This window comes from Bombus terrestris, chromosome 9 (genome assembly GCF_910591885.1).
Source record: "Bombus terrestris chromosome 9, iyBomTerr1.2, whole genome shotgun sequence".
Classification (NCBI taxonomy): domain Eukaryota; kingdom Metazoa; phylum Arthropoda; class Insecta; order Hymenoptera; family Apidae; genus Bombus; species Bombus terrestris.
Genome location: NC_063277.1, coordinates 2,547,952 through 2,572,990, shown reverse-complemented (window position 1 = coordinate 2,572,990; position 25,039 = coordinate 2,547,952). Strand labels below are relative to the sequence as shown.

Genomic DNA, 25,039 nt, shown 5'->3' with positions numbered 1-25,039 from the left:
ACATTTACACGCTGGATCGTTTAGGATCATGCAATATCTGTTTACGTTCTCGTGTTTTAAAAAATGTGCTCAAAAATTCTTGAATACTCTTGCAAGTTGCTAGAATATCTTCCAATAATTTTCATATCGATACATGTGAATCTTTTTATGCGAAGCGGAATCTAAGCAAAAATACGAAGAAAGTGGAAAATCGCTTAAAGTCACTGGTCGAAAACCATCCACTATGCAGATGGACAGATAAATTTCGCGTCACTTGATAGTACTATCCTATGACTACGAACTATTGACACTAGTTGAAAGTGAAATGTAACGGCTGATGAAAAAAAATTGAAAAAGATAGAGATACGTAAGTATTAGCATTAGGTTGGCATAAAAGTTTCTTTCGTTTTGTAAGGAAATAATAAATGTACATTTTTTGTATCATATTATTGTATTGAATTATGTATGATCTATTTTGTAGTAATAGAATCCATTTTATTTTATTCATACAGAATTCAATAATAATAACATTATATTTCCTTATAAAACTAAAGAAACTTTTGGGACAACCTAACGCATATAAATACCTTTTCACAGCCACTGTATAAGATTATAAAAGATACTGATATACAAGATATTGTTAGCTGTAGCTGCACAGCCACCACGCACTGAGCATCGCAAATATCGAAAGCCCTGAAGAAAATTTGAAGAAGAAATGCTGTAATTTTATAAAACTGAATTCTAATCGACGAGACGAGTAAACGTGTGACATATATCGTAGAATAGAAAAAAAAGTGTGTAATAGGCAAAAAAAGAAATGTTTAATATAAATTTTACTTAGAATTCATACACGTAAGTAGATATGACTTTTCTGCCAGTCACTGTGCATTATCTGACATAATTTATCTCTCGTACTTATTCTTTCATCCAGGCAAAGGAAGCTGTCGGAACAGATTTAATTCCCGTTCATTAGATTCGTCGCCTTACTGAATACGATATTCTCGAGTTCGCGGTTCAAGGGAAAGCGAAGAATTCTGGTGGGGTCGAGAGCAACGTTCAAGTTAAATCGTCTTGTTAAATCGTCTCGGTCGGGGTCGTACAATGCGTTCGCCAGCATCCTCGTTTCTCGGTAATTGCACATAAAGCTGCCATTATTAGAACTTCAGTGGGCGGTAAGCGCTGGTGCTTTTTCCAGCCTCGCGTTCGCGCTTACTCTTACGCACAATTCGCCGCTGCAATTGCGTGCGTTTCCAGCCGCGTTCATCCGTCCATGTGGCTGCCAGTCGTAGCACGAAGCTCGTTCGTCGCGTTTACTCCACTTTTTTCATCGAAAAATTTTATCCGGAATATCACGTTCGACTCGACGACCGATTAATTATCGTATTTTACTTTCACCGATGGTGCATCATTTTCATGGGAAACGTTTAAATTTCCACGTGGTGCCACGTGGTGGAAAAATTGGCCATCGGTTGCTGCACGACGCTCCTTCGTCGCGTTTATTCCACCTCTTCGGCGAAACGTTCCATCCGGAACGTCGCGATCGACACGAGATCGAAATTAATTATATTCTACTTTCTCCGATGGTGGATCGTTGTTGCGCGAAAGAAAATTAAATTGCTACGGCACGTGGTGAATAAATTGGCCACCAGTTGCTGCACGACGCTCCTTCGTCGCGTCTACTCCACTTTTTCGTCGAAACCTTCTGTCCGGGGGTATCGCGATCGACCCGAGATCCGATCGATCGTCTTATCCTTCCGTCCTTTTCGCGAAAGTCGTTCGAATTTCTGTGACGCGCGCGTGGAAAATACTGGCGCGAATCTTCGAGTTAGTGTGAATCTTTGGCTCGAATTTGATGATTCGTTCGCGTGGGAATCGCACGGCGAGGCGTGCGATTGTCGCGATCGCTCTTATCGCTCGCTCCACTTACGTTCCGCTTCGTTCTACCGACTACTAGTTTGCTGCATTCCCGGTTACTTTACTGGTGGTGAATCGTTAATCGACGCGAGTTACCGCCGACGAGTTTGTTACGATACGCAAGTACAGTGGAAAAAGGAGTTTAGCGAAACAGTTTCGTAAAGCTAAACGATTGGACGAATCGAAAGGAATTGGAAGTCGTTCTAAGAATTCTGTTCGAAGACAGCTTTGAGAAGGCGAACGGCGATTGAAAAAAGAAGAAATTGAAAGACGTGGAAGGAAATCGAGAAACGTTCGAATTCAACGAGGCAGTTTCGTACGCCTAGAGACGATGATCGAAGGAAATTGAGAAAGATTCGTCGTTCGAAACTCGTCGATCTGTATCAATTTGGTATAAATAGGTCGAGCAAATATTCACGGTTAATCTTTTCGATAAAGCACTACCTACAAAACCACTACATTCTATGATTTCATTTCATCTCTGGTGTACCGTAGAATCGTTCCCTTCTCCATTATACGATCGATTAAACAACACCCTGTGTATTAAAACCAACGATTCACCTTCGTATTACTTCCGCACGAGCTACGTGATAAAGCGCGAGACATTGAAAATGTTAGATCGCGAGAGTATCGTCGCATCCGCGTCTATATGACACGGCGTTTCGAACGCGTTACGAACCGGCGAAATGAAATGAGAATATCGGGTCCGCGAACTAGCTGCTTTCATCGCGATAACTACGTCTGCGAGTGAACGAGCATGCCTGGCGAGTTTTGGGTAGCCAGAAAATCCTATTGAAATTTCGATCAAAGCGCGCGAGACATGACGCGATCGAAACTTCCCAGTTTTCTCCTCGCCACGTGGCTGCTCGGCACGATCGCTACTAAGTCGCGAATGAGCGACTTTCTGCAAAGCTTGCAGGAGTACGAGATCGTTTACCCTCGAGTGATCCCGAATGAGAGCGCGTGGAACAGAAGATCGACCCACGAAGACCGAGAAACTTGGCGCGAGTATCTCCACCAAGAGCCGGTGTTCCTCGAGATCAGCAACTGGACCTTAAGGACCATGGCCAACGATCGATTGATACTGTCGTCGAATTTCACCGTGAATTGGGTGCGCCAGGGTAAAACCAAGTCCGAGCGACGTAACGCCAAGGCGAACTGCGATCTTCGACAAGGCAGCTTGGAAGAAGACGCGAGTTCCTTCGTCGTCGTGACGATATGCGAAGAAGAAGTGTACGCCTTGATGTTGATCGGGCAGAGATCGTTCTTCGTTCAGCCGCTGACGAATGGCCAGCATGTGATGTTTCAGCCGAAAAACGAAAAGTGGTGGTCGATCAGGAATAATTCGAGCTTCGTGTCTGTGAATCCGGAAAATCCTGCAGGTGAGAAGGATCGTTATCGCGATGGCTTTTCATCTTTCGTTAGACGGTTGGATGTAGATGATTGGTTGATCGATTTACCGACTTCCTTGCCAATTATGTTATAAGCTTCTTACTTTGCGATCCGCCGTTAATTGCTTCTTCTATTCTAAAATTGACTCTGATCGTGATACTGTAAGAACTGATAGCGTCGATATGATAATACCATACATAGAGTATGAGAGTAATCGTAATACAAACGAATATATATATATTCGGTTTAATAAATTTAATTTAATAAATTTAAACCGTCAAACAGGGAGGGCTTAATCTGCAGGCGAAAAGAAGAAAAAGAAATAATCATTTACAAAGCGAACGACCATTAGCTAATTCCAATTTGAAAATATAGCTAAAGTCAAAGTCATTTTGAACAAATGTTTCCTGTACGCGTTACCGTTTGGCATGGACGAACGTCTCGGACGTTGATGTCCGTACATTTATATATGTCGGATTAGAGTCAGGATTAAGGAGATGGGCGTTTGATGGATTTTCATTAGAATTAGCCATTGTTGTGATACAACGGAGAGTTTATTAGCACAGGCTTATTAACAAGATTAAGCACTCGTAGCACTAGTGATAATGACCTTAGGTTCGAAACGAATCCGCGGTCACGGGATGGTAAACGTATGTTCTCGCACAGTTCAAGTCTAACTCTCTCTGTTAACTAGATGTATGGTATTCACTGGTTGTAAGGCGGCACTGTCATTCGTCGATGAGGTCGTACCAAAGAATGCCTCTCCGTCTCGACGATGTCGTCGAGGAAAACTATATTGGGTGGGTCTAAGGATATGAGATCCTCGGATTCGTCAAAGAAAGCTTTCGTTCCAAAGGAGAGGGAAATTAGCGCTATTGCTAATTGGTCGATCTCCATATCGGCATTTTGAAAGAGATGCTGGCCGCCCTTGAGGGGAGGTTGTTGACGGGGGGCAACGCTCGTGGAGGATAGGTTTCTCCTATCTTCCCGTAGTTGCAACAAAGACAAGGGATCGTTCACGGTTGTCCAATTTAACAAAATGGAACTCGTTGCATTTTATCGACCTAAAACGTCATGCGCAGATATTTTGACCTATATAATTTATATACCATACACTGTACAGATAAGTAGAAAATAAAATAATTGACACTCGCATATGCGTATCTCAGATAGTTACTACTTTACTTAAATGATTTAATTTAATGGAAATCGCTTACCATACCGTCTCGTTTTTCCGCGTATACTGGTCAACGATCTCCACGTTTCGGCTAACCTGCTATGCGCAGGGATACTAGCACGGGAGAGGATTGTTTGGAATAAACAATTATATTATAAACAATTATTACTGGCGGAATTAATGACGAATTATACTAATTATTGATATTATTTATTATTTTAATTATTAATTATTAATAATAATTAAAGTTGACTCACCTGACGTTGGCCTCCGCTGATGAACGGGCAGGCCGCTGGGGTGATTCCGGTTTTACAAAGATTGACACTTCTATAATTTTTTTTTGTTTTAATCTTTATTTAACTATTTCTTATTCTAACTGATAACAATTATTCTTCTTTATTTTAACTAAATTATTCTACTGAACCAACTAATCACAATTACTCTATTCTATTTCTTTATTCTAACTGAATCAACTGATCACAATTACTCCTTTTTAATTTCGTTAAATTCTCCGGAAAGCTAACAATTTCTCTGACTCTGATTATTCTCTTATTCAACTGAACCGCTAACAATTTCTTTATTCTAACTGATAACGCTTACTCTTCTGTAATTTCGCCAAAATCTCCCGAACAGCTAACAATTACTCTTACTCTATTTTCGCTAAATTCTCCCGAACGCTAACAATTAATTTGATTTGAATTGTGTCGCTACGCTTTTTATAATGACATCCCCAATGGGATGACAGTCACGTGACAGTTCGTTCCGGTGGGTATCGCAATGCTGCAGGTTTTTTAGAGTTTCCATGAGAGAACGTGGATTTTGATGATTGCTGATGTCTTGTTTGCTTCATCCCACGCCGTGTCTTGATTTCTCGTATACCTTTTCGATGCTGATGGAAACATTCAAAATACGTGATAAAATGTGGATATTGCAGTGGTTTGTCTTTCGCCGAGATTGCGTCTGCAATCCTTCCGAATCCTTTCCTGCTGATGCCAATGGGAACGATCAAGGCACGTGCAATCCGTTTTGTCAAAATTGCAAGGACTTTCCATACGCGTGTAGCAACGTGTCTTTGCCGAAGTTGCATCTGCGATGCTCTTGTAACCCTTCATAGCGGTGGTCATCTCGCAGTTCCGCCGTGGCTTTTGTATGTGTAGCACGCGTTATTTCTTGTTTCTTCCAATAAAGTATTTTTACATAATGGTAAGTTTTAATATATCATTTTGAAGTCGTTGTAGTGTGATCGTGAGGGTTTGATTTAATTATAAAGTTTTATAGTTTTATATTTTGAGGTTATCTTGTATTCATAATGGCGTGCTATGAATTTTGGTTATATGAATCTCGATCAGTGATTTTTAGTATGCGATCGCTATTTCGGTATTTTAGTTTATTGGGGTTTTTATCTTCTTTTGGTGATTACAGGTTATGTTGAGTCATGGACACAAAAGCGTCCGCGCCTGTGCGAAATGTGTGAGTATGTGTTTTTAGTATTCTATCTCGTTTCGCATGTTGTTTGTTTCCTTAAACTTGTGAATTTGTTTTAGCGCAAGAAGAGGAAGATATGTGAATGGTACGAGATGACGTGATCGACGTGCGTGTGTGAATATGTGCGAAGGATGATGCTGAAGGGGCGGTTTTCCACCCAAGTAGGCACAGTGGCACCTTCGTTGGCGTCGTGTCCTGATGATCTTTTGACAATTTGGTTTTATTTGACAATATGAGATATATTTTACTCCTTGTAGATTTATATGTCCATATTTGCTATATATTAAATCGTGTATATTTTATATTACTTTCTTGTTATTAGGTTATTAGTTGTGTAACTCCAGTTACTGATCTGTGGAAAGTGGTGAAACGTCTTCACGAAATACAATTTCATTCGTTTTCCTCCCTTGCATTGGCACGCTGTGAGTGGTGTCGACTTCCAAATGAGGTTTGTGCATCTTGATTATTATGCGTTTAATGATAAATACGGAGGTATCTTTGTCAGAGGTTCCCATGCGGACTGTCTCGGTGTGTATCTTGTTATGATTTCTTTTATTTAGTTCATCCTGCTTCTTTCGTGTTTTATTCACTGCATATGATATTTCAGTGCAAGAAGAAGAAGAATTGTAAAGAATCCGTAAGTGGCCCTAGAAGACGCAGTCATCGTGTGAGGTGTTGTCGGCAGGAACGAAGAGTCGAAGTTGTTGAAGAGGTCGTGTGACATTTGTATTGTTTCTGGTTATATGCAACGATGATATTTCACATATCTATGTATATATATATATTATTATATTATTATATATTATTATATTAAATCTTCAGTTGGTTTAGTTGAATGTTCAGTAATGTAATTTTTACAAGGTGGTTTTGTATATTAGATGAGTAGTTGTTCGATATAATAATATGTGTATATATATATATATATACATTTCACAATGTAATTTTCCATTATGTAAAATATATATATGCATATGTATATGTGCGTGTATTGTTATTCTCATTGTTTCTCGGATCGTTAATTGGTTGAATATTCCATAATGTGGATTTCGTATATAATTCTCTAGGTTCGTAGAAATGTAATTCTATATATTTATTTCTTTGCGTTTTAATGGTTTAATAACGTATACATATATATATATTATGAATTTTTCCCAAAGATACGCGTACGCATGTGTATATCTATATATGTGTGTGTCGCAGAGCAATCTTGTATACAATTTTCACTTTTATTAGAATGCTGATGTAGTGTAGTATATTTTATTTCTTTTATTTATTTTATTGGATTACCAATTATTCAGATTCACGAAGTAGGTCACACACACAGATATGCATACACGTGTGTGTATATACATGTGTTTTCGCAGAGAAATCTCATACATTTGAATCGCGGCTTGTTTTATTTATTGGTTCATTTAATTATTTCATTTTATTTGTATTTTATATGTCATTGCTGATTGGTTTTAGTGTTTCTTCTTATTGATTCATTTATTTCATTTTGATTGTCTGTCGTATAATTCTTTTTATTTTGATTGGTTAGTTATTAGTTAATTTATTATTATTGGTCGTGTTTAATTATTCATAAGTTATTGGTTCGTGGCGTCACGTGCGGAACGCGGGACCTGACACCCCCGCCCTTGGTGTTCAAATTTCCTTCGGAAATTTGACTGATCGTAGCAGATGTAGTTGCGATTGGTTGTTGGTCCATCCTAACGGGCAACAGCGCGAACTACAATTCCTTACATCAAAAGATTTCTTTGGGGTTATTGTGTCGTGTTAAGATTGACATTTATGCATTGCAGACAAAATATCGCGGGTTGGAGTTTTGTTATTTGTATTTCACACAATCTACAACGCGTTCTTTGAATTTGTGTGCATAAAAACGTGTTGGAGGGTCTTCGTATGGGTCGCGATAGTCTAAGTCTAGATTATCGTACCCGTCTTTTTATTATTTTTTATTAGAAATATAATTTATTTGTAAGGTATTAAAGTTACTACATACATGCGTTGATTGGTGGTGGATGTCCCTAATATGTGGTGACTTTTGCCAATATCGAATTAATTATCTATCTGTTAATTATTTTTAACTTTATTTTAGTAGGTGACGTGTAATTCAAATAAAATTAATATTATTTATGTATATGTGTTTCATTGCGCGTGCGTAAGGACTATTCCCTATTCGTGACAATCTAAGATGGCCGTTTTGAATGTCTCTAGTATATGGTGAATTTTATTAATGCGGTTTTGTTATTTATTTGTTAATTATTTGTGACTTTATTTTAGTAGTTGATGTATAATTGAAGTGGGAATAATATTATTCTGTATTTATTTTAGTGTGTATAATTATTGCATGTAGTTCATTGCGCATACGTGAGAACTGCTTCACGCTCGCGACGGATTTCCAAAATGGATGTTTGTGTACGTCTTAAATAAGAGTGTGGTGTTTTGTAAATTTGTTTGATATTGTAATAATTGTTTTGTTACTTAGTTTCAACTCCGTTCTAGTGAAGTGTCAACGGTGTTTTGTGTTCGTCGTAATGTGTATGTTTAATTTAACATTGTTTTGTATTTGTTGTAATATGTGTATATATACTGTGTGTTATTTTAATGTAATAGCGTGTGGATTATATCGTTGTCGAAAATATTAATTACTAACAGAATCGTTTCACTGTTTCATTATAAGGTAGTTTATATTTATGTAGCTTTTGTTTAATTGGTTTAATCTAATGCGTGCATAGTGTCACCAGTCACCACTGTGTAGTATAACCTTATTTCTTTATACGTAATTTAGTATAGTAATGCTGTAATAGCTTAACACAATATGATAATTCCTAATTTTAATCATGTTTGATTATTAATGCTCGGCTAATCTATCTTGATTAATTTCTAGCCTATTTCTATTTTATTAGCTATTTCTATATCTTCCCTATTAATCTGTTGTTACTTAGTACTTGTGATTTATTATTATTTCATATTTGTATAGTATAATTTTTTGAGCTAATCTATGTATTATTGGTTAAAACTTGTTTATTGAATTATTACCGTTTGTAGTTTCTCAAATCCTATTCCTTCCATGCTGTGTTACCGTGTGTAAGGCATCATCCGGTTTTCATTATATTCAAAATACTTACTACAGATACCTTTATTCATCCTATATTTGTGAGTATAAACATATCATTTAGTTAATTAATTCAATATGCACGTAGTGCATTGTCTGAGCGACCGCTATTGTGCATTACAAATCTGTTTCTATATGTGAGGTATAATAATAATCGTGTAATGTAAGTCGAGACTAATTCATGTATTATAGATTAGAACTTATACACTATATTATTACTGTTCATAGTTACTTCGTCTTTATTCTCCAAGTCTACAAGCTACATCGCTCAAGCAAGACACCTACCCAACGTAATTGGCAATCTTGTTGTAAGTTTTAATAGTATTATTTCTTTTCATATATGTCAAGGCAATTGAGGCCAGTTCTTGCATTCGTTTCAGTTGGCAGTCGTATTCTATGTTCTACAGAGTGGATCCATAATTTATCTCTGTGAAATTCCTGCATGTACACTTCCTTCTACAATGATTAATTGTGGACTAGGTACTTTTTACTTTCACTTCCTTTAATTATGTTATTGAATTAACATGTTTTATAGAACACAAATAGTAATTTTTCTTTTCTTTTTAGGTTTCCACTATTTGCACTATTCGACAAGCATTGTCGCACTTACTTTGGTTTAACCACGATATTGTTATAATCGTTTAGTATTATTATATTTTGTATTAAGGTAATTGAGGTTAATTCTTCCATTTGTTTCAGATGGCTATCATACGTTATGTTTTACGAATATGGGCTTATGGCCTGTCTTTGCATATACACTTCCTTTTACAATAGTTAATTGTTCACAAGGTACTTTTCACTTTCACCGTTTTAATCACTTTATTGAATTAATACATTTTATATTTGAGTAATGTTTAGAAAGTACATAGTAATTTCCTTTTCTTTTTAGGTTTCCATTACCCGCATTATTCGACGAGCAGCACTACACTACATACTACTGTACTGTGTTACCTTCTGAAAACGTTTCGTTTATTGTTTATTTCGGTTATGCGCTAATTTTAACTTATTTAAGTGCACTGTTCGCGGAATCCCTTTCACTTCAATCATGACGTTTTGACGTTGACGTTTTTCTAAAATTTCTAACACTCTATGCGGTCCCGAATATTGGTCGGAAAATTTTCCTCTTCTGGGTTCCTTTAATAGATATACTAGATCTCCTATTTTGAAATTTTGCGGGTTGATTCGTCTGTCATAGTATTCTTTTGACTTTAATTTGGATTTTATCAGATTTTCTCTTGCCATTTGTTGAACGGTGACGATTTTATCGAACAGGTCTCTGAGATACTCTGCATATGTTGGTTCCATATTCTCCTCGGTTATCATCTCGCCAGTAGGTTCTCTGGCTAAGTGCCCAAAGACTAGTTCGTGTGGGGAGAATTTTATTCCTTCGTGTAAATCTCGAATCGTTAGTATATATCCATTTTCCTTGCGAACTAATAACCTTTGTTGCATTGGGTTCAAGACTACCATGTATCTAATTACTACTTTCTTCCTTTTTTTCATTTTGGTTTTTATTTTGCGCCAAGACGCAAGTTTACTATCACCGAACCAATTATCAAGTTGTTCGCCAATAGCATTCAAAATACGAAGTCTTGTAAATGCCATAGCTATATTAAACCATAAATATTTTGGATATAGTATAGTACGATACCATCTATAGTTTCCAAGAGGTATCATTAGATCAGCATTTTTGCTGGCTACATCAGACACTAGGTATAGTAACCAATGAAGTATTTTTACTCCAACTGTAATCCAATGGCTAGCGTATTTACTCAAGGTTTCATATGTGCCTTCGACTGGTGATTCTCTATTTTCTTCTTTCCGATTTCCTTGAGCCCGTTTAACTTGTGTTTTTCCAGCCTGAATATGTTTAGAATTCTTTTCCTCGGTCACCCCTTTTCCTTCTTTATTTATTTTATTCACAACCTGTTGAGTTTTCTCTACTTTTTTAGAATGAATAGGTTCACTGGAAGTGCTTATTATATGTAATTTATTAATTACTTGTATGGGACGTTTAGGAATATTTTCAGTAGATTTAGAATTATTCTTTGAATTTTTATTACAAACCTTTTTGCAAACCTTATAGATTCTGTTTTGGGTTTAGGGATGGTTATACTTTTATTCTCTATAGTCTGAGTTTTCTTAGAATTTAATGGCTTGACTTTGAGTTCGATAAAGTTACTTTCTGATGGTTTTATAGAAGTGTTTGAGGGTGATACGCTCGCTATCTCTTTTCGTATTATATTTGAAACGTTCACAAAATTCGTGGAACCTTGCTTTTGTATTCTTGCCGAGTCAACCGTGATATTAGGCAGGGGATAAACGTCGCCTTTCGTTTCGTCGTTCAATTTCCTAGTTTCTGCCTCTTTTGAAAGTTCTTTGATATTAGTGTTGTTTATTTTGGCTGGGGATTCGGGAGATTTTTCACTCATGATTTCGTCTGTGGTGCCGTGCGTCCTCTTGCTACTTAAAGTAACATCGTCTTTTATCACAGCAACGGAACAGTGTTTGTATTGGAAGGTTGGTTGTTTCAAATAATCAGCATCCCTCCTTTGACTTGGATCTCTTTTGAGATGTTTATCTACGCATTTTTCTTTCCAGGTTATTGCTCTTGCTCTTTTCCTAATATCTTTCTCTATTCCCGGGTCGCTTAGACGATTCCGCGACGGCGATACAAATCTCCAATCCTGGTGGTGGTTTCTGATGTTGTTACTATCGTATAGGGGACGAGTGTTGTTTCCATTATAATTATTCGGAGGTGTCGGACGATTCTGCGTCGGCGGCACGAATCTTCGATCCTGGCGGTTATTTCCGTTGATATTGCGGTTGTTGTTACAATTGTTGTCGTTGTTAGGGCGAGAGCCGTTCCAGTTATAATTGTTTGGGTTTCCTAGTCGTTGACATCGCGATCTATTATTTACTTGTTTCAATTCTCTTGTAGCTCTCACGGCTTGGCAAAACGCGTCGTCTAGGGATTGATATCCGGCTAATTTTACCCGCATAAATACCTCGTTCGGGAGTCCTTTAACGAAGGCTTTTGCCGTGTCCCAATCTATAGTGTCTTGGACATCCGCGGACACGGTATCAAATCCGCATCTTTCCTTATCCATTATTGCTAGCCTGAGATTTTTGACGCGATCTATGTAATCTAGGATCTCTTCCCCCGGTCGTTGAAACACCGTCGCTAGTTCACCTCTGTATTCGTTAATTGTTTTTCCCGGACCGAACATATTTTTTAACCTATTTCCGAAATCGTTCAGGGTTAATACTACACCGTCCTCTACGGCGAGAAACGCGTGTCCGCGTAGTTTGTTCATCAATAATTTAACTAAGTAAGGTTCTTGACTTCTTGGCACCATACTTCGAGCTCGTTCGCATGCCCTTAAAAATTGAAATACCGGTGGTCGATGGCCGTCGAACACTGGCACTGACTCGATCGCGTCTTTTAGTTTAATTGGTTGAAAATTATCATTAATGGGTCTTATTCCTCGCGGAATTAACGGCGTCGATGTGGGAATTTCGGTATCTCTCGATTCCCTACTTGCACGCAGGTCTTCTTCCACTCTGCTTAGACTTGCATTAATGTCGGTTAGTACGCGAAAATTCTCGTCCCACGCTTTCAATTTTTCCGACAACAACATAATCGTGTCCTCATTTAGTGAGTCTCGTGCGACCGCCATGTTTTTTTTTCCTTTTGTATATGTTTATGTGTATGTTTCAGTTAATAAACTGAAAAACTTTAAACCTACGAGCGTATATTATTGTTTATACCAACTGTAATCCTCCGTGGAGCGTATCCCACCGTTGCCACCAAAATTTTTAACTATATATATCTATATTGTTACGTTTCGCTATCCAAATTTTGAAATTTTAAACAATGTAGTAGTCGCTGCCACCAGAAACAGTCTAAGGACTGTTTCAATTAGATATTTCTTGTTAGATTAGGTAGCGTGGATTGGAGTTTAGGCCACTGGTCAACGATCTCCACGTTTCGGCTAACCTGCTATGCGCAGGGATACTAGCACGGGAGAGGATTGTTTGGAATAAACAATTATATTATAAATAATTATTACTGGCGGAATTAATGACGAATTATACTAATTATTGATATTATTTATTATTTTAATTATTAATTATTAATAATAATTAAAAGTTGACTCACCTGACGTTGGCCTCCGCTGGGGTGATTCCGGTTTTACAAAGATTGACACTTCTATAATTTTTGTTTTAATCTTTATTTGACTTGAACAGTATAAACAACAGTGTGTCCGGACGTGTTTAACAATTCGAAATTCTAACACAAAAACTTGAGCCAACTATTGTTTTAATTCTTACTGACTAATAACAATTATTTTATAATTCGAACTGACTAATAACATTTATATCTCGTAACTCTTAAACTCGAACTGGAACGAACAATTATTCTCTAATCCTAACTTAAATTCTAATTAAATCAACTGAACGAACTGATATCAGATTCACTCAAATTCAATTGAACGACTAATATCAATTATCTGCTTATTCTACCGAAACGAACCGATTCAACTAATATCGATTATTCCGATTATTCTCTTATTTTAACTGAACCACTAACAATTAATCGCTAACGCTAACGCTAACAATTAATCTATTCTATTTTCGCTAAATTCTACTGAACGCTAACAATTACTCTTTGCTATTCCTTTATTCAACTGATCCGCTAACAATTACTCACTTTATTCTAACTGGTAACGATTACTCTCTGACTATATTATAACTGGTAACGATTACTCTCTGACTATATTCTAACTGGTAACGATTACTCTTTTGAATTGTGTCGCTACGCTTTTTATAATGACATCCCCAATGGGATGACAGTCACGTGACAGTTCGTTCCGGTGGGAATCGCAATGCTGCAGGTTTTTAGAGTTTCCATGAGAGAACGTGGATTTTGATGATTACAGGTTATGTTGAGTCATGGACACAAAAGCGTCCGCGCCTGTGCGAAATGTGTGAGTATGTGTTTTTAGTATTCTATCTCGTTTCGCATGTTGTTTGTTTCCTTAAACTTGTGAATTTGTTTTAGCGCAAGAAGAGGAAGATATGTGAATGGTACGAGATGACGTGATCGACGTGCGTGTGTGAATATGTGCGAAGGATGATGCTGAAGGGGCGGTTTTCCACCCAAGTAGGCACAGTGGCACCTTCGTTGGCGTCGTGTCCTGATGATCTTTTGACAATTTGGTTTTATTTGACAATATGAGATATATTTTACTCCTTGTAGATTTATATGTCCATATTTGCTATATATTAAATCGTGTATATTTTATATTACTTTCTTGTTATTAGGTTATTAGTTGTGTAACTCCAGTTACTGATCTGTGGAAAGTGGTGAAACGTCTTCACGAAATACAATTTCATTCGTTTTCCTCCCTTGCATTGGCACGCTGTGAGTGGTGTCGACTTCCAAATGAGGTTTGTGCATCTTGATTATTATGCGTTTAATGATAAATACGGAGGTATCTTTGTCAGAGGTTCCCATGCGGACTGTCTCGGTGTGTATCTTGTTATGATTTCTTTTATTTAGTTCATCCTGCTTCTTTCGTGTTTTATTCACTGCATATGATATTTCAGTGCAAGAAGAAGAAGAATTGTAAAGAATCCGTAAGTGGCCCTAGAAGAGGCAGTCATCGTGTGAGGTGTTGTCGGCAGGAACGAAGAGTCGAAGTTGTTGAAGAAGTCGTGTGACATTTGTATTGTTTCTGGTTATATACAACGCTATTTCACATATCTATGTATATATATATATATATATTAAGAATTTTTCCCAAAGATACGCGTACGCATGTGTATATCTATATATATGTGTGTCGCAGAGCAATCTTGTATACAATTTTCACTTTTATTAGAATGCTGATGTAGTGTAGTATATTTTATTTCTTTTATATTTTATTAGATTACCAATTATTCAGATTCACGAAGTAGGTCACACACAGGATATGCATACACGTGTGTGTATATACATGTGTTTTCGCAGAGAAATCTCATACATTTGAATCGCGGCTTGTTTTATTTATTGGTTCATTTAATTATTTCATTTTATTTGTATTTTATATGCCATTGCTGATTGGTTGTAGTGTTTCTTCTTATTGATTCATTTATTTCATTTTGATTGTCTGTCGTATAATTCTTTTTATTTTGATTGGTTAGTTATTAGTTAATTTATTATTATTGGTCGTGTTTAATTATTCATAAGTTATTGGTTCGTGGCGTCACGTGCGGAACGCGGGACGTGACACTATACAACGTATAACGTTATATAGTGTTACGTTATAACGTATAACGTTGCATACTATTACGAGATAACGTATAACGTTACATGCTATTACTATACAACGTGTAACGTTATAGAGTATTACGTTCTAACCTATAGCGTTATATAGTATTACGTTATAACGTATAACGTTAAATACTATTATGAGATAACGTATAACGTTACATGCTATTACTATACAACGTGTAACATTATATAGTATTACGCGATAACGTATAACGTTACATACTATTACTATACAACGTATAACGTTATATAGTGTTACGTTATAACGTATAACGTTATATAGTATTACGTTCTAACGTATAGCGTTATATAGTAATACGTTATAACGTATAACGTTATATAGTATTACGTCCTAACGTATAACGTTATATAGTATTACGTTATAACGTATAACGTTATATAGTATTACGTTATAACGTATATCGTTACATACTAATACTATACAACGTATACCGTTATATAGTATTACGATATAGCGTATAACGTTATATAGTGTTACGTTATAACGTATAACGTTATAGAGTATTACGTTCTAACGTATACCGTTATATAGTATTACGATATAGCGTATAACGTTATATAGTGTTACGTTATAACGTATAACATTATATAGTATTACGCTATAACGTATAACGTTACATACTATTACTATACAACGTATAACGTTATATAGTGTTACGTTATAACGTATAACGTTAAATAGTATTACGTTCTAACGTATGACGTTAAATACTACTACGATATAGCGTATAACGTTATATAGTGTTACGTTATAACGTATAACGTTATATAGTATTACGCTATAACGTATAACGTTACATACTATTACTATACAACGTATCACGTTATATAGTATTACGTTATAACGTATAACGATATATTGTATTACGTTATAATGTATAACGTTACATACTATTAGTATACAACGTATAACGTTATATAGTGTTACGTTATAACGTATAACGTTATATAGAATTACGTTCTAACGTATAGCGTTATATAGTATTACGTTATAAAGTATAACGTTAAATACTATTACGATATAGCGTATAACGTTATATAGTGTTACGTTATAACGTATAACGCTATAGTATTACGCTATAACGTATAACGTTACATACTATTACTATACAACGTATCACGTTATATAATATTACGTTATAACATATAACGATATATTGTATTACGTTATAATGTATAACGTTACATACTATTACTATACAACGTATAACGTTATATAGTATTACGCTATAACGTATAACGTTACATACTATTACTATACAACGTATCACGTTATATAGTATTACGTTATAACGTATAGCGTTATATAGTATTACGATATAACGTATAACGTTATATAGTATTACGTTATAACGTATAACGTTAAATAGTGTTACGTTATAACGTATAACGTTATAGAGTATTACGTTCTAAAGTATAGCGTTATATAGTATTACTATACAACGTATAACGTTATATAGTATTACGTTCTAACGTATAGCGTTATATATTATTACGTTATAACGTATCACGTTATACAGTATTAGGATATAACGTATAACGTTATATACTATTACTATACAACGTGCAACATTATATAGTATTACGTTCTAACGTATAACGTTATATCGTTATATATAGTATATAACGTGCCACGTTATATACTATAACAATACAACGTATAACGTTATATAGTATTACGTTCTAACGTATAGCGTTATATAGTATTACGTTATAACGTATAACGTATAATATTATTACGTTATAACGTATAACGTATAATACTATTACGTTATAACGTATAACGTATAATACTATTACGTTATAACGTATAACGTTATATACCATTACGATATAACGTATAACGTTATAGACTATTACGTTCTAACGTATAGCGTTATATAGTATTACGTTATAACGTATAACGTTATATACTATTACTATACAACGTGTAACGTTATAGACTATTACGTTCTAACGTATAGCGTTATATAGTATTACGTTATAACGTATAACGTATAATACTATTACGTTATAACGTATAACGTATAATACTATTACGTTATAACGTATAACGTTATATACCATTACGATATAACGTATAACGTTATAGACTATTACGTTCTAACGTATAGCGTTATATAGTATTACGTTATAACGTATAACGTTATATACTATTACTATACAACGTGTAACGTTATAGACTATTACGTTCTAACGTATAGCGTTATATAGTATTACGTTATAAAGTATAACGTTAAATACTATTACGATATAGCGTATAACGTTATATAGTGTTACGTTATAACGTATAACGCTATAGTATTACGCTATAACGTATAACGTTACATACTATTACTATACAACGTATAACGTTATATTGTTTTACGTTATAACGTATAACGTTATACAGTATTACGTTATAACGTATAACGTTATATAGTAATACGTTATAACGTATAGCGTTATATAGTATTACGTTATAACGTATAACGTTAATTACTATTACGATATAACGTATAACGTTATATACTATTACTATACAATGTGCAACATTATATAGTATTGCGTTATAACGTATAACGTATAATACTATTACGTTATAACGTATAACGTTATATACTATTACTATACAACGTGTAACGTTATATACTATAACTATACAACCTGTAACGTTATATGGTATTACGTTATAGCGTATAACGTTATATAGTATTACGTTATAACGTATAACGTTATATACCATTACGATATAACTTTATGCAAGATATAACGTCATATAGTATTACGTTATAACATATATTGTTATATACTATTCCTATACGACACATAACGCTATATAATATTACGTTTTATCTTAACGTGTTTTATTGAAGAAGGGACTGTCGTTCAATGCCGATTTCAAGGTAGAGTATCCAATGTTATTTTTGCGGGACATTGGTCACAATTAAAAAATAGAAAAACGAATCATTCCAGGATCTGATGTTTACTTATGATCAACTCTAGTTTACTGCTAGTTAAGGTACAATGGAACCCTATATTTCTATTTAATATGAAAATTAATTGTGATTGTTGGTCTTTTATAAATTGATACATTTTATTGCTTTCTATAATGGGAATTTTGTTATTCCTATACGCTAATATATTTTTGTAATACATTTTTATGTTAGATTGTACTAATAGTTAAACTGTTTATGTTTGCGACATTTCATTATTTGATATAACAGCTGGAGAAATGATACCTAGAAATTAAAAGAAGTTTATGATACTCGCCAAATATTGTAATAATAATACTTCTTTGAGAAGTGTATACATAGCTGTGTATGTATATTTTTGCATTTTATGTCTGTGTATCTCTGCATCTTTCCACTTTCCACGAATACATAAAAGTTCGCAATCTGCGAATAGTAAAATTAAATAAACATAATTTCAAACTACTTTACACAAGAAAATATTTCGAATAGTAAGGAAATGTACTTGCCTAATAAATTATCTTTTTCTCGACGAACATCGCAAAGATTCTACATAAATACTATTCTTAGTCTTTCCGTTTTATAATCTATAATAGTACAAGATATCTTAATAAACGATCTCTCGTTTGCTACAATTAATACAGGTAATTTTAAAACTAATTGAACGATTTATAATAATCAGTAATTTAGAAATATTTAATATTACAAAGCATTTTGGAATAATGAATGAATACTATATAACTTAATAGGTTACATTTTTGTGAATTCTATAGGAAAATCATTCTTATAATTAGTCTTCCTGTTTCATAATCGATAGTGGTATAATACAAGGTATCTTAACGGATGAACTACAATTTGTCAGGGATGACTTTGTTGGAGTCAAAAGACAGTTACAAACGAGGGTCATCTGTATAAGAATTACTTTCATCATAAGATTACGTTAGAGTAAAGTACGTACATATCTTGACAGTCCAACATAGACTTCAGCCGGGAGATGATGGATTTTTAAGAGAAAATCCAAAAAATGGTGATCGATCTCGCTAAATTAGAAGGGGATTACATTTTTCGTCCGAATTTTTGACAAATAGCACGTGCAATATTTTTGGTCGGTTTCCGTTAAGCCAAGACCAAAAGCTCGGTGCAACAAAGAGACCACGTAATATCGAGAATTGAATCATGGCTGGATAGAGTGGGGAGATTCGTAACGGAATTTTTGGAGCGCCTGTCCCGCTCAATACGAATAAGCCACACGGACTTTTCAGCCTAGATGAAGACAAGTGGTATCGAAAGATTTTAAAAGGCCGCTCACCTCACAATATACAAAATACAGGCAACGATCTAATATTCTATTCATCAGACGTGTATTCATCTGACGATACTTCGCTTCGATCTTGTTACCATATTCGAAATTTTACATGCAAACCTTTCCTTCTTTTTTTAAAGATTGAAGTTGTGAGAGAGAAATGAGAAATAATCTATGTTAACAACCGCCGTCTACATTTTTTTACAAATTTAAGAGTCTTTTTATTGATGAAAATAGTTTTTAACAAGTAATAACGACGAACAGGGAATTAAAATTTTATTTAAAAATGCTGGTTTAGTGTGAAGTTGTAAAAAGCTATTAACTGTGATTATCTAATTAATAAATAATACGAAAAATGTTGAAAAATTTAAGAAAATTCTTTAAAAATTATCTGGTAAAACAGATTTTATTTCAGTCTCAGATAATATATTTACTTCTTTTTTCATATCCATAATAAATGAACATTTTTAACGAGGATTGAAAGAATGAAGTATAATTTTAGCACATAGATGATATCAGTGAAACGTATTCTATATAACAGCGACAAATAACGAATCTGTAAAGATGAGATTCATCCGTAATTATAATTGAAACAAAATTATTTCAGTCAAGAAGCGAAGTTAAAGGAAGGTAGTACAATGATATCTGAGAATCTTGGTAAAGTCAGAAAATAATAGTTGTTCACGATCGGTGATTCATAATGAAATTTTCGGTGATTCATTTTTAGCGATGTTGTAACGAGGCTCAACGTTTGAAGCCGATCACAGTGGTGTCCCCAAAAGAAAATTACGAAATAAATCCATGAGAACGGTGCTTGATCGAGGAGTAGAATTTCTTCAACGATTGTCGAAATCACTCATTTCGAAGATTTCGCTTTAATTAAAACGCGCCAACGTTGATAATGAGGACCGAATATTGCTTGTATAATTTCCGATCGATATAAGAAGTTTCAGAAAATTTTAAGTTCAACAACCTCTGCAGAATAAAGCCCTAACATCGAGATTTAGATCCATTGTGTTGTTCGACCAACAGTCAGCTATTTAGATACATTCATTGTATGCATATATACATTAGGATATGTTCTATATTGGGAAATTCTGACAAATTTTATTTTATTTTATATTTTACATTAATTACAAAATAATATCAACGAGAATGCAAATTTTAATCTTGTTCATCGCTTAAACCTTTCCCATCAATATTCGTAGATTTCATATAATTTTCACAATTCAGTAATCCAAGAAATTTTGCTTCTTCTTATCTTGAAGAACTCTTTTAAAATTATTCATCCTTAAGTGTAAGCAATTTGTATATTTCGCATATATTTTATCCATACAACACCACACCTACTTAACCAGTACATTCATGACTATACATTTACTTCAATAATCTAGTTTATTAAACCATGAAGAACTACCCTTTCTTGTAGTTGTACAAAGCCTCGGCTCTGAAACATAGTTTCATACTGATCGTATGAAAGATACGGAAAACATAAACACAAAAGTACTGCTCCGTATCTTTTCTCATCTTTCGTATATTAAATTTTAGAACTAAGGTTAAAATTGATATCAATTTAAAATTGAACTATTAATTTAAAGTTTAACTATTAAACTTAAAAATTACGGCCGAGGTTAACATATTTGAACACATCTATATTTATATTCAGTTTATTTCTAAAGCGATTCCGAAGAAAGACGATTTTTGTATAGAGGCTAATAAGCACAAAAGGCAGAACGTGCACCATAGGACAACAAACTTGTATAAGAGCATATCATGAAAAGCTGATATCGCAAAATACATACATAAGTAGAAGAAAGTTCTGTTAAAACGTGTATAAACGCAAGAGGGCGGATATCATCCGCAACTGTCTTCTTCGACTTCCTTTCGTTGTTCTCTTGCTTCCTAAAATTTTCGTCGAAAGGAAGAACGCTTTTCATCGTAACCACGTTTTCAGTATCCAAAAAGGTAGGAAGCACCGAGGAGCATAAAGAAGATTGAGAAAACGAGGCTGGAAGAATACGAAGAAACGAAGGAGGAGCTATTCAGACAGTTTCCAGGTAGCGGAACCCTTGGCAATTGCCTTTGATTCCTTTGATTAATACGAAGAAACCGAATACTAGCCGGACCTTCGTTTCTATCTATGATCAAACAGAAAAGAATGAAGAATCTTTCTTCGATACCCACTGATTTCTAAAAATATTCCTCCGTGACTTCTCAGTTACATCTACATAGTACTTGTGTATTTGAATTTTTAATAGATTACCGGTGAATAACTCACCTCAATTCATTGCAGATGAATAGATTATACGTATTCAAAAGTAAAATAAGATCGTGCAATACCGATCAAAGCTTTTTGCTTACTGTGGCTTAAGTTAGAATTCTAATGGAATTTCAAAATATACTAGCAATGAAATTATAAAATCTTTTATACGCACATATGATACATACATGAAAATTTACTATAACAAGTGTTCAAATTCCTGAGTCATTTCTTATCTTTGAATAAATTATATAAAATAATAATTTTCTACAAACACTATACAAATTTGTAATATTATTACCTTAATTAAGTCGAATTAAATTGAAGGGGTGTGAAACGATCTTAATCGGGAAGATTTCTCGATGTAACAAAAGAATCGTTCTAAGAATTTCGGATTGGTCTAATAAAGATATGATACATTTATGTATAATTCAAGGTATTATCAATGTAAAGCGCCTTTGCATATTTTTGTTGAAAGTATTTCTTCGTTTCAGCAAGCAATTTTTCGCCGTGTACACAAGCTCGTATCTGCGTTCTCCCACTGTAATTCCAAAAAGTGGGCTGAGCTAAATGGATTGCGATGTCTTGCGGTCTTTTGCGCAGTTTAAAACGAATGAATGTGTCAGATGGATTTATGTGGAATTTTAAAAACTGCTCTCTTCAAAGACACCGCTAAGTCTTGCAGCGGTAGCAACTGTTGAAGAAATAATCTTGTAAATAAAATGATAACGTCGCCGCCTGGTTTTATGAAACGACCGATATTTATTCAACTACGGTTAAACGTACTTGGGAAGATGTTAAATATTCAAGTGCTACAAACTAAAAGTTTAGATTGCTCGTCTTCGCTACTTAATATGATGTAATTTTTACACATGATAATTAATATCCTTACGGCTCTTTCGCCGAAGCTTCGGAAGAACGCATACGCGGCAACCGTCGCAGATTTCTAACAAACGCGCGCGATATCGATGGCCAACAAAGAAAAGAATCGGCGTGGCTTTTGAATAAAAGAGATTCAGTCTGCCCCGAGCTGCGAAGTGCGAAGGATTACGCGAAGCAAACGCAGAGAGACGAGTAGTCGACTTCCGATAACCAGCGTTAAACATTGTTTGTTATCAAGCGTTGTTAATCGTTAACTGTTGTCAATCGTTGTTTGTTGTTAATTGTTATTTGTCGTCAGTTGTCAAAAGTCAATAAATGTTATTGTTGAAAATCAGGAGTATTTCTTGTGTGTGCAATCACGACATATACCACCTCAATACTAAAAAATTTCGTGATTGTTTTAAGTGCATCGTTAATAGAACATTAATGTATTATTTGATGACACTTGTTAAGTTCACAATCTTTTTAAACAACAAATCGTCTGACCCCCCTTCTAAATTATCTAAAAGGAGCTATCGAAAGGATTACATCAAACAGATTCGACTTATAATGAAACAGAGTCAAATAAACAACAGTCGTTACCCTCGGTGAAAGGCGTAGCGCGTATTCTCCGCGGAAAAATATTCGTAAATCGATTTCGACTGGCAAGCACGACAGTCCAATAAAGCTTCAGCCCGTGACCGTAAGCTTGTAAGAAGAAGGCGTAGCTGGCAGGCGAGCAAAGAATTCTCCAGGGTACTTGAAATCACCGCGTTAATTCTAAGGTGTCTGAAAGTGGCTGAACCAGGCTTGCGGTACGCGTATTCTGTACAGGTAACGATGTTTCTGTGTGTACAACGCAAATATAATATCAAACTATCGGAGAAAAGAATATTTCGTAGTAATGAGACATATAATATTCGTTTATCCCAGAAAGTGGAATAAATATACGTAACTGTACGAATTACGCACATAGCTTACAAAAATTGAGTGACATTGAAAAAAGTATTCTCGATTGACAAAACACTGAGATTTCTGCAGTTTCCAACTGAGAGGTGAAAAACAGCGAATACAGTATGCGATGAAGTGTCGAATGCAGTATAATATTTTGTATACCTATTTCTAGCGAAATGGGTTTACGAAATTTCTCTGGCGTGGCGCAGTGACATGGCCATAATAAGTTAATAAGTATTAACTTTTTATAAATAATTATAATATTATTTAATAATTATAATTAAAATATTATAAATAAATAAAAAAGTTAATATTTATTAACTTATTATAGATAAGTATAATTTATAAATAATTATTATAAGTAAGTAAATATTACTTATTAGAAATATCTAGTTGAATCTTGTGCTTAGATCTAACAGATAGTGTTTTTTTAGCCTGCGGATGTGGTCCGACGTATTAAGTAATTTAGTAATTAGGGGGTTTCGATGTTTGCTGACTCTTTTGCTATATCTATCGCTATATTTTGTTATTTCTGCTTTGACTATGGGTATCTTGAGATCGCGATGTATTGCTTCGTTGATAACAATACCGGGATGCATTTATTAGGTATCTTAGCGTTTTCGATTGGAAGCGTTGAAGTATTTCAATGTTGGAATTACTTGTTGTTCCTCATAGTTGGATTCTGTAGGTCCAGACAGGTTTTATTATGGTTTTATAGAGTGTAATCTTGTTCTGCGTGCTTAGGTTGGAACATCGGCCAGTGAGCCAGTAGAATTTTTTAAGTTTATTCTTGAGTTGATTCGATTTGTCTATGATGTGTTGTTTCCATGTTAATCTCCTGTTCAGAGTCATTCCCAGGTATCTGACTGAGTCCTTATTAGGAATTGTTATATTGTTAATGGTCACCTGAGGGCAGATTTGTTTTCGCTACGTGAAGGTTACATGTATGGATTTGTTTTCATTAATTTTGAAGCCCTATTTATGAAACCACTTTTCCATAGAGTCGAGACATCGCTGGAGATTGGATGAAGCAATTATCGGGTCTGCATGGGAAGCTAATAGCGCTGTGTCGTCAGCAAATGTCGCTATAGTTATTTCTGTTGATATTGGTAAATCGGCAATGTAGATGGAGAACAACAGGGATCTGAGGACACTACCTTGGGGTATGCCAGTTTCTATTAGGAATGTTGTGGTTGTGGCGTCTAAGTATTTAACCATGAATTGTTTTTTGGTTAGGTAGGACTTTAGGATGGAGTAGTAGGTGTGTGGTAGAATTTTCTTAAGTTTGTATAGAAGCCCTTCATGCCA

General features: G+C 34.8%; 1 protein-coding gene and 4 long non-coding RNA genes across 27 annotated transcripts in view; 2 read left to right on the top strand and 3 right to left on the bottom strand.

Moving 5' to 3' along the window:
* Nucleotides 1–12,810, top strand: part of LOC105667080 — a 40,561-nt gene extending 27,751 nt beyond the window's left edge. Inside the window, exons 1-6 of one of the 22 annotated variants that reach the window (XR_007225219.1) lie at nt 2,714–3,275; nt 9,291–9,370; nt 9,425–9,542; nt 9,762–9,851; nt 9,952–11,582; nt 11,664–12,810. Coding sequence is in view for 11 of the 22 variants with exons in the window: in XM_048408970.1 (XP_048264927.1) it covers nt 2,714–3,275; nt 9,291–9,370; nt 9,425–9,542; nt 9,762–9,851; nt 9,952–10,058 (957 nt within the window). In the remaining 11 variants the exon portion in view is untranslated. Of the gene's footprint in view, nt 1–2,713; nt 3,276–7,432; nt 9,104–9,290; nt 9,371–9,424 lie in introns of those variants that run through there. The other 21 variants (XR_007225227.1, XR_007225221.1, XR_007225220.1 and 18 more) reach the window with 21 other exon arrangements.
* LOC125385689 lies at nt 1,179–3,488 on the bottom strand. The gene is made up of 2 exons (XR_007225243.1): nt 3,354–3,488; nt 1,179–3,269 (listed from the first exon to the last, which is right to left on the bottom strand). It is a non-coding gene; the product is annotated as an uncharacterized LOC125385689 (long non-coding RNA).
* Nucleotides 4,273–4,813, bottom strand: LOC125385688. 2 transcript variants are annotated; one of them, XR_007225242.1, is made up of 3 exons: nt 4,720–4,738; nt 4,503–4,576; nt 4,273–4,349 (listed from the first exon to the last, which is right to left on the bottom strand). It is a non-coding gene; the product is annotated as an uncharacterized LOC125385688 (long non-coding RNA). The 2 variants fall into 2 exon arrangements; XR_007225241.1 differs by having other exon boundaries at nt 4,273–4,576; nt 4,720–4,813.
* A 5,511-nt stretch (nt 12,811–18,321) lies between the features above and the next one.
* LOC125385591 lies at nt 18,322–19,453 on the bottom strand. The gene is made up of 2 exons (XR_007225045.1): nt 19,312–19,453; nt 18,322–18,940 (listed from the first exon to the last, which is right to left on the bottom strand). It is a non-coding gene; the product is annotated as an uncharacterized LOC125385591 (long non-coding RNA).
* A 295-nt stretch (nt 19,454–19,748) lies between these two features.
* LOC125385592 lies at nt 19,749–23,129 on the top strand. Its single transcript, XR_007225046.1, has 2 exons — nt 19,749–21,713; nt 22,411–23,129. It is a non-coding gene; the product is annotated as an uncharacterized LOC125385592 (long non-coding RNA).
* Nucleotides 23,130–25,039: the final 1,910 nt, after the last annotated feature.